Source organism: Tripterygium wilfordii, chromosome 22, assembly GCF_013401445.1.
Source record: "Tripterygium wilfordii isolate XIE 37 chromosome 22, ASM1340144v1, whole genome shotgun sequence".
Classification (NCBI taxonomy): Eukaryota; Viridiplantae; Streptophyta; class Magnoliopsida; order Celastrales; family Celastraceae; genus Tripterygium; species Tripterygium wilfordii.
The window spans coordinates 9,558,286-9,568,933 of NC_052253.1; the positions used below are offsets into that span (position 1 = coordinate 9,558,286).

General features: G+C 37.3%; 1 protein-coding gene and 1 pseudogene across 1 annotated transcript; both read left to right on the forward strand.

The window, feature by feature from the left end:
• Nucleotides 1-331: 331 nt before the first annotated feature.
• On the forward strand, nt 332-431 carry LOC119992336 (annotated as a pseudogene).
• Nucleotides 432-3,552: 3,121 nt separating this feature from the next.
• On the forward strand, nt 3,553-5,544 carry LOC119990950 (zinc transporter 6, chloroplastic-like). The gene is made up of 2 exons (XM_038837095.1): nt 3,553-4,444; nt 5,136-5,544. The coding sequence occupies exons 1-2, from the start codon at nt 3,782-3,784 to the stop codon at nt 5,448-5,450; spliced, it is 978 nt and encodes a 325-aa protein (XP_038693023.1). The 5' UTR covers nt 3,553-3,781; the 3' UTR covers nt 5,451-5,544.
• Nucleotides 5,545-10,648: the final 5,104 nt, after the last annotated feature.

The window sequence follows — 10,648 nt, forward strand, 5'->3', positions numbered from 1 at the left end:
AATACAAGCAACTTGTTCATCAACACCAACCACATTTATAGGGGCCTTTAGTGACTCTAGGGACTCCAATTTCTTGGACAACAAAGCAAGTTTAGCATGCACATCATCATTTTCATTCAACACAAACTTGCCACTAGAGCTTGGCACAACATCATGTCGGGTTAGTGGAGGAGCTTCCCAAGATCGGGATTCCTCCGCCAACCCATCAAAGAAAGTGAATGCTTCATTGGCATCCCTATTCAAAAAATCACCTTGAGTCATAGTGGAAACCAATTTCTTCAAAGATGGAGTCAAAGATTTGTGGAAGAAATTCACAATTTGAAATTTTTGAAATCCATGGTGAGGGCACATAAACAACAAATCCTTAAACCTTTCCCAAGCTTGGAAGAAGGTTTCATGTTCTTTGCAATGAAAATTCATGATTTGTGTTTGGTAAGAGATGGTACGGTGGGAAGGAAAATATTTGTTGAGAAATTCTTCTTGCATTGCCGCCCAAGTCGCAATGGATTGGGGGCGCAAGTTCTCAAACCATTGTTTTGCATGATCCTTCAAAGAGAATGGAAAAAGTTTGAGTCTCAAAATCTCTTGTGAACATGTGACATCACCAAAAGTAGTACACACCGATTCAAAATCACGCACATGTGAATATGGTCGTTCCGATTCCATTCCATGGAATTTGGGAATCATTTGGAACATTGACGGTTTAAGGCTCACGTTTTGTTGGTTCGGTGGCATGATGATGCAAGAAGGTTGGGTTTGCCTTGCGGGATGCGTAAGCTCCCTCAAAGTGCGATGCTCTTGGGCTTGGGCATGAATGTACTCCATAGGAGGAGGTGCATGAATGTTTTGCCCAAAGGGAGCATAGTGTGGCACTTGTGGCATTTGAGGCATATTGTAATACATGGGATGCACATAGTTATATGGGGGAGGCATATGGTATGCGGGAGGCATATTGGGAGGTGGGTAGACATTTTGTGGGACAAATTGCGCCGCATTGTCTTGTTGAAGTGGTTGAGGTGCATTTTGCAAAGCATGCTCAACTTGAACATTTTGCACATTTTGGGCATTTCGTGCATTTTGGGCATTGCCAATTTGGACATCTTGCCCTTGCACCGGATTCATCAACTCATCAATATTCACATGTTGCAAAAGACGACGCAATGCATCAAAATTCATATCACCCCCACGAACACTCCCCGCATCACTCACATTTAGATCACCACCTCTCCCATCTCTATTAGACCCACGCCCACTAGCATTATCTCTAAGTTGAGACATGATGGCAAGGAACAATAGCAAGTAGCACACAAAAGTAGCAATCAACCAAGTCAAGTAACACAAGATTTTCAATCAACGAACTACCAAGAACAAGAGCAAAGATAGGAATAGAACAACGATCAACCTTAGGAACAATAACACACCAAGATGTAGCAAGTAGTGATAGAAAGAAAAATGCGCAAAGCTCTCTCAAACAACGTATCACTACCAAGCAGCAAACAAGGTGGCATCCATCGCCCACAGAAATCTAAGTTAGCCCCATCCGCCAAGTTCTCCTCACAATTTTTTTTTTCTCTTTTCAGCAACTACACTAAATCAACTACATTAGAAAGCAAGTAAAAGGGAGGAACAAAGTTACCCTTGAAGCGTGACCATGCTCCTTCCTTATTTGATGGTGTTTAATAGCATAAAGCTAGCATCTACAAGCCACCAGCTTCGTCTTTGACACTCGCTTCCCCGGCAACGGCGCCAAAAACTTGACCAACACCAAAGTGTGTGTGTATACTTACCCCAAGTGTAGGGTATCCCCAAGTAATAAACCGGTAAATCCGGTATCGATCCACGAGGAAGCAATGCAAATTTGAAGTGAATGATATGCAAATGACTAGCTAACACTAATAAACGCAATGAATATCAAATAAAAGCAAGCAAATGAAATGGGTCGAATGACTCGGTAGCATGAGCGATTTTGTAATCAAAGTAAGCACGAAATGGATTTAAAATAATTAATTAAAAAGCTAGTCTCTAATCCGCCCCGGTGGCTACTTGGTTCTCATACTCAAGGTATCATTGTAAACACACACAACCATACAAAATGCATTGTGTGATACTATCAATCATGCATATGCAAAGAGAATTGGGATATAAGACTTCAATTCATACATGTAGGCCATCGGGTCTCTTAATCTACGATGAACGCAAAGGGATAAACACCTAATATTATGGATTAATGTTCCCCCTTGGGGCTCGGTTTGGCTAACACCCTAGTTTCACACTCAAAGATCAATTAACCATAACTCTCCCATGCACATTCCTAAATTAACCCAAAACCTCATCATCAATACACATAATTAATAGCTATGCAATGAAAAACTCAATTAATTAAGGAAATCATGCAGTGGATTTAACAATTCTCAATCAAACACATTAGATGCAATCCCTAGACTAGACAATCTAAGAATACAATCAAATATGTCATTCTTATGTATCCAATCACACAACTATCACGGAATTAAAAGAGAAAAAATCGAAGCTACGATTCATTGAGCATACCTTGAGTAATCGAAACCTTACACCCACTGTTCGGGACTAGAAACTAGAAAGGGAACTTAGCCACTCATCATAATGGATATAAACATCAATTTTATAGATGAAAATCAATGTTTACAAACAAAATCACAAGAACCAAGCAAAACCCTAGAGAGAGAAAGAGAGAGAAAAACTATGGAGGCTAGATGTTGGAGAATGAATGAATGAGAAACAAAACCCAAATCTTAGGGTTTTCCCCTCTTTTAACAAGTATAATGACCTATTTACCCTTACAAAGCTTGCTCCCATTTGTTACATTTGAGAAATACCCAAAAACCCAGCTCAATTAATCATTCTCGGAATGCAGAAATCGGACAACTGTTCGGACGGTTGAAATCTGTGTGGACGATTAAACCTTCTGGTTCCAACTGTCCAGATAGATTATAGGGTGTTTGGACAGTTTGTGCAGATTTTCATTTTTTGCTGTAGCTTCATGATTCTTTGACCTTTTTGCCCTTGGATTCAACTATCCGAACATCCAATGAAGGTGTCCGGACAATTCTTCATCTCTATGCACTTTTTTTCAGTCCCGAGAACTTCCAACTTTGTCGGTTTAATCATATTTTCTACAAAACCAAAGAGAAGCAACTATAAGAGTAAAATTAACTTATTTAAACACAAATACATTACTTAAGATACTAGAACCCCTTATTTAGATGGTATTAGGACCTCAAAATAGAGGTCCGATCACCAAAGTAGTTGAGAGTAGGTCGGGTACATGACGTCGTTTTGCGATCGCATCAGAGAAAAATGAAAGAGCAATGAAGTCGTTTTGTGCACAGATCTATAGAAAGAAAAACCTAAAACAAAACGACGTCGTTTCAAACAGAGATATGTCAACAAAAAAGCTAACGCGCGAGTAGGGAAAATGGGCTGAACTCGCGTCCAAATCTAGGAACTTTAAAGTAAAGTAAGTATGGATAAGTAATAAGTAAAGTCATAGATAATCCCAAATTTCCATATATTTTAATATATTTCGATGTTGGAAATCATACATCACAAAACACCAGTGTTCTTAACATTTTGTCGAAAATCCAACTCACAAAAGCCTTCCATTTAGTGCCTGGACCCCACCATTTGCCATTGCCCCACTCTTAAAACTTACATTAGTCGACACGTTGAAGTCTCTCCCTCAACGTCTCTCCGACTTTTCATCAAACACTTATTATTATCGTACATTCTGCCCTGCCCAGCCATGGCTAGCTGCGTGACCGACACGGCTCGAGCCCTGGCCTGCCGAGACGGACCTGCAGCAAGCAACCTGAAGTTCGTCTCCCTCTTTATAATCTTCTTCACAAGCATCTTCGGCATCGCCTCTCCGGTGCTCCTCGCTCGCTACTTCCATGGCAAACCAGTATACGACAAGGCAATCCTAATAATCAAGTGCTTCGCTGCGGGCGTGATACTATCCACTTCCCTCGTTCACGTTCTCCCGGACGCCTACGCAGCCTTGTCAGACTGCCACGTGGCATCACATCATCCTTGGAAGGATTTCCCGTTCGCCGGACTAGTAACTCTAATCGGTGCTCTGCTGGCTTTACTAGTGGACATAACTGCGACCGCACACGTGGAGGATAGTCATAGGTCACCGAGCGAGTATAAGCCGATTGGGACACCAGAGGAATTAGAGGGAAAGAGGGCGGGGGAATTGTCAAGGTTGGAGAGAGGGGAGGACCTGGCGAAGCTAAAGGAACGGTTGGTTTCACAGGTTTTGGAGATTGGAATAATATTTCACTCGGTGATAATTGGGGTGACGATGGGTATGTCACAGAATGTGTGCACCCTAAGACCTCTGGTTGCTGCGCTGTCGTTTCACCAAATCTTTGAAGGGATGGGCCTTGGGGGTTGCATTGCTCAGGTAACTTTACCTTCTTGCTAAATCTTACCCATTCTAATTTCTATAAAAGCTCTTAAATTTTCGGTTTCTTTTTTCATGGATTTGTGGGCCCTTAGTTATGTCTTGTAGAGATTTGAGTCATTTGACTAATCGTGTTAGAATTTAGGGCATCTTTGAATTATGCGAATTTTAGGCTAAGTTTGTGATCTTAAAACTTTAGATTGCCGAACAATCTTTACGTCATTCTATTGACGAATGTGGTATTATTTTTTTTAAAATATCTTTTAGAAATATGTTTTCGGTTTATATTCTATGGTGCAAATTTTTATGTTTTTTTTTCCCTATTAAATTTGATTTTTTTTGGGACAAAAAAATATATACTTGAATTCGTTAAAATCTTAATTACAGCAGACTCTAAAACAAACTAGGGCGGACAACGCCATCAGTTATGAGTGGTGTTGCCACCTACATAATATGTTGATATGTACGGTGTTATGGCGATGCCTACTTCAATAATTAGGTTGCTTTGAGTAGCCCTGCCTGCGTGATTGGGTACTGTTTAGTGTCAAATTCTTCAAAAATCAAATTTCAGACTTACATTATATGGTCTTATATATATATTGATCATAAGTTGATCACTGGTACATGCAAGCTAGTATTTGGTGAACCAAAATACCAAATGTCAAATAATGAATTGGTGGGTGCACTGCAGGCAGGATTTAGCGTTGGAACAGTAGCATATATGTGCTTCATGTTTTCAGTAACGACGCCGGTGGGGATAGTGCTGGGGATGATTGTATATTCATTGACAGGTTATGATGACAGTAACCCTAATGCCTTGATCATGGAAGGACTGTTGGGGTCTCTCTCTTCTGGTATACTAATATACATGGGTCTTGTTGATCTCATTGCTGTTGATTTTTTCCATAACAAGTTAATGAAGTCTACTCCAAGAATGAAGAAGGCGTCTTTTCTTGCCCTTCTTCTTGGCTCTACTTCTATGTCCATCCTTGCCCTCTGGGCTTGAAATCTTATCCACACTTTATGTGTATGTTAGAAGGTATGAAGTAATTTATATATTCTGAACAAAATCCCATGTCGAATTCACCATATTGTGATCATATTATATGGCTTATTGTCTTTAAAATAGGAAAAAGTAAGCTAAATGGCTTATGCATCAGCATATGGGAAAATGTTATTTGTCCCATCACTTTTTATCCCAAATCTTCCCAGCCCCATGTGACATTGCCACCTAAGCTTGTTGACATGGAAAGCATGTTTATAGGGGGTCTATTTGGAGACCCATGAAATACTTTCTAGATACCCATTTTGTACTTTATTATTTTTTAATATATATTCAAATATTGTTTCATGATTATTCTTAAAATAACAATATTTACATTTTCAAGTATTACTTATCAAATCTTGTTTTCAGTGCAGGTCTTTATAGAGCATTTTAACAAAACACTTTATTACATGTGAAACATGTGTACAATTTTCGCCTACATTTTTCTACACTTCACGTGACTAACTTACTTTTGTGCATCAATTATTTGTGCTTTAATGATGTAAGAATATTCTTTCAATAATTAAAGTTCTTTTTATTTGGTTTTAAAAAAAAAATTGACAAAATACTCTCAAGAGACCCATTTCAAGTTTATTATCTTACTTTAACTATAATTTGTAAGTTTTTCTTTTTCTTAAGGCTTTTCTAATTAATAACATTAAACTAACATATAATTTATAGATAAACTTTAAATATTATTATGCTATTTTAAATTTTACAATATTTTATGACTAACAAGTAATGAAATTGCATATATTAAAAAAAATTCATTATAAGAACTAAAATTATAATGATAAATAGATGGCCAGTATGCCGCACATTCATATCTGTATCTATGCCATTGTACCATAATAGATGGCATCAGATGATTTGGTACCATAGACACTCCGACATAATGATTTTGTTTGACAAATCAAATACAAATCACAACTTGTTCTGATGGTGGTTTTGGTGGAAAAGACCGCAGCGGTAGAAATGTTGTGCATTGTATGTCGCTAATCAAAATAAAAAAATAACATTGTATCGAGATGCAATTAAGTGACTCATGTCTGGCATACTCATCCAATGAACCAACGGTGCAGGTCTATCACTCTAAAAAAAATGTTAACACATCTCTTATAGCAAACGCCCTGTCATAACCTCCATACAAAGCTGCATATTCATCGTGGAAGTCGTTCAACTCTTTAAGCAAATCATATCTTACATGAGCCCATGAATTTTGTCCTTCATCCATCTGCAACAAGTTTGCAATTGCTTGAAAACCACAATTTCCGTCAACAACAACATCTGTGACACATGTAATAAATGGCCGCAATTGAACTAGAAATGGGTTGATATAAAAACTCTGTGAGCCCATCCATATGTTATTGTTTTCTTTCTCATGAACCGACATTCTTCTGCTTTTTATTGACGGAGGAACATAAGTTGATGAACAACTATGTCTATGTGGTACAACTGGAGAATCTTCAGCTAGTACATACTCAAAAGCAGATGGATTCTTGCGAGTTGACGTGTCAACTTTTTTATTTGAGGACGGTCTGTCGCGTACTTGTTTCTTTACCTCGGGCTCTACAAGTGAAGTGCTTGAAGGATTGATAATTTTACGTAATTTTCTTAACAATACAATTTTACCTGATCGAGGCTTATTCTTGAATTGTTATGTTAACAATTCTAACTCAACGGCGCAACTGATATCTTCATCTTCTTCATTTGCATTTTGTGCGAAGTCTAGCTTCCTCCAAAAAAATCGACAGAAGAAAGCGGAATTGGACGACATTGCAGAATCTAAAGTGATATCTCATGGGCACATGGTAAACCATGCGTGCATCGGATTCTACAACCACAAGTTTGTGCATCAATACCAACATTCTTAGAACGTTGCACCTTATTTAAAATGTGATATAATCCCGCAAATGCAACAAAACCTTTAAGTTCTTTGAATATCTTCGGTTTGAAATCATGTTGCACCACATTGATACTTTTTTCCAAAGAAGTCTATATGACAATAGATTGTCTCTTTAGTAGGCTATGAATGACTGACCATACAGGCTCAAAATTTCCCGTTGAATTTCCCATGTACCTTTTCAACTTCGAATGTTGGCTCTCAGCTCGATTAGTCATCCTGTTTCCAAAGTGCATGCATTTATCAGACTAGACGGCAAAAAATTTATCTTTATAAGTGTCAAGCCATGCATTCTTTATATATTTGATAGGCATGAGATACTGGTGAAATAACCCCCCAAGTGTTTCCAATCTATGAGCATATTCTTCAAGAGATTCAGAGTCAAATCAAATCATGCCACTTCGAGTTAAATCCATCCCACGTCTTTTTGTCTTCAAATAACTTCTTGCAATTAGTGAGAACATTCTTCCCAATATGTCATTTGCATAGTAAATGTGTTAATGCAGGAAAAACAATACCAACATCTTTCATCAGTGCTAAATCTCTGTCTGTCAAAATCACACGCGGTAATGAACGTTCATCCATTGTTGTTCGCAAGCAACTTAATGCCCACCTGTAATTTTCTTCCTTTTCATACTAGAGGAACACAAATGCAATACAAAAAGTCATCTCCGTTGATGTAACACCAATAATTTCAAATAGAGGCATACAAAATATGTTTGTCTTATATGTTGTGTCCATAATCAAAACAAAAGGAAACGCACGTAACAAATCTAGCGAATGAGGATGAAGAAAAAGTAACTCTTGAAGTTCATTCGACCCACTACCACTTCTATTCCACCATATGTAGTCATGTTGGCTAATCTCAAACATCAGTTGTTGTAATTGAGATCTCCCAGCCTTTTCTGCAACCCGATAGCTTTGACGAGCATTGTAGATTGTCTTCAATGTTGACACATTTTGTAGATCCTTTGCCTTTAACGTAGACAATATTTCACGAGGTTTAATCAGGCTTCTTGACATATCTATCAGCATGCTAGTTTCATCTTGTGATAATCTACTAGCATATGAATGTCCCTCCATAAAAGTTACAGTAGGATGATTATGAACCCCATAAGTAACCCTTAATATCCAGTCATTATCAGTTTTCAACTTCATTCCTTTTAATCGGAATGGACAATTGCAGTTTTTAGTATCTGTCAATTTCGATGAAGGTTTACTAGGTCGATATTCTCAACTTCGCTCACATTGCATAAGCAATTTAGGCTGTCTACCTAATCCACCTTGGCGTGAACTAGATATAGCTAAAACAAATCCAAGAGCTTGTCCAGTAGATCGCACCCATTCAATCAAGTTTTCGCGGCAAGTAAATACCTATATATAATAGAAATGTTATTATGCATTATCGTACTAAAAAAAGAAAAAAAAATCAATCGCATACCATATTTGTAGTAAATTGATCTGTGTAATCAACTTCTAATTGATTATTCCTTTCTAAAGGGTTGTTAACTTCATGTTTTGTTGTAAACGAATCTTCCTAAAAAATAAAATACAAAGCCGAATTACAAGGATTATCATCAAGAAAATCGCATATAATTTATTAACAAATTAATTTTACCTCACTAGAACCGCTTGATAAACGAAGATCTTCTGCCCATTTTCTAAGTTGATCATCCATGTTTAATTTCAGTACAAGGTCTTGAATAACATAGACGAATTCTCACAAGGAGAGATGATCCTTCTATTATGCGAATACGGAGATGGAAGAATGGTACGATAGATGAAGAGATAAGCACCAAACCCACGAGTCTATGCATGATCTAGATATATATATATATATATGGATTTACGATTTTATAAGAGAAGAAATAAAGTTCCTAATAAGCTTAGCTCTGTCAGATTCAAGTCTCCCTGCAACAATCTCTCTTCTTAGTTCTTACCAATGAAAAGGGCAAAAAACAAGTGAAGAGAGAGATGTGGTTAAAAAGGTAGAGAAAAAAGATACCCTTCTTTCATTCACTACCCCTAGGCCTGGCACAAATAATTGCTGAACAAAAGTAAGTTAGTCACGTGAAGTGTACAAAAATGTAGGTGAAAATTGTACACATGTTTCACATGTAGTGAAGTGTTTTGTTAAAATGCACTCTATAAAGACCTGCATTGAAAACAAGATTTGATAAGTAATACTTGAAAATGTAAATATTGTTATTTTAAGGATAATCATGAAACAAGATTTGAATATATATTGAAAAATAATAAAGTACAAAATGGGTCTTTAGAAAGTATTTCATGGGTCTCCAAATAGACTCCCCCATGCATATATGGAAACACATTCGAAATTTAAGTTTCCCTCTTCTCTCTCCACTTCTCTTTTGTTCAAATTTTGAAAATCAAATCTCACACTTTTATCTCCATATTCTCTCATACTTTCTGTTGGAAACATGCAACTCGCGGAAGCGTAAAAAGACCTCATAGACATAAACGATAGCTAGACAAGTTTCAAAATTTTCTTATCAAATACTAATCACCATAGCATAAACCACATCTCAATTAATTGCAAGTAGATTATATACCTTGAGATCTCTCTGATTTGATCTCTAATAATCAGGAACAAAGGATGGAGTCAGCGAGTTTGATACTAAGCTCAAACCTACGGATCTTCCACCGTAGGCACCAATTCTCAAACTTGGATTGAGAGGGTGGTCTCTTTTCTCCAAGAACCTGAAGAACACAAACCAAAACTAGTGGAAACGATTAGAGAGTAGAGAGGCCAACTGGTGCTCAAAACTTGTGTTAACAAAACACAAACTATGTGTGTATTTATAGGGTTTCGCCACACCTAGGGTTTTCTCCCTAGGTGGCTGGCCCCTAAGCCTCTCCCTCTCCCTCTCCTAATTCCGGTCCGTTTTGGTTTTCCTGTATCTTCTAGTATTGGGTTTCTGGGCTACAATGGGGACCAACTAGGAAAAATAAAACATGGGCTTCCTATGAATTTAATTATCAGCCCAAACCCATGGACATAATTATAATTCATAAATTATAATATATTCCACTAAAATATTATAATTACTCCCCGTTTTATCTCAAATTAGATCTGAGCTTTTCGTTATACTTGTTCATAAGATTCTTTACGTTAAGTTACAGATACCCGTCAATTAAATATGCCACTGACATATAATATTTAATTGACATCTTTAAATATTTCCTTGAGCTTATCCCTTAACTTATTTGAATGTGTCAGATTAATTAAAATCCA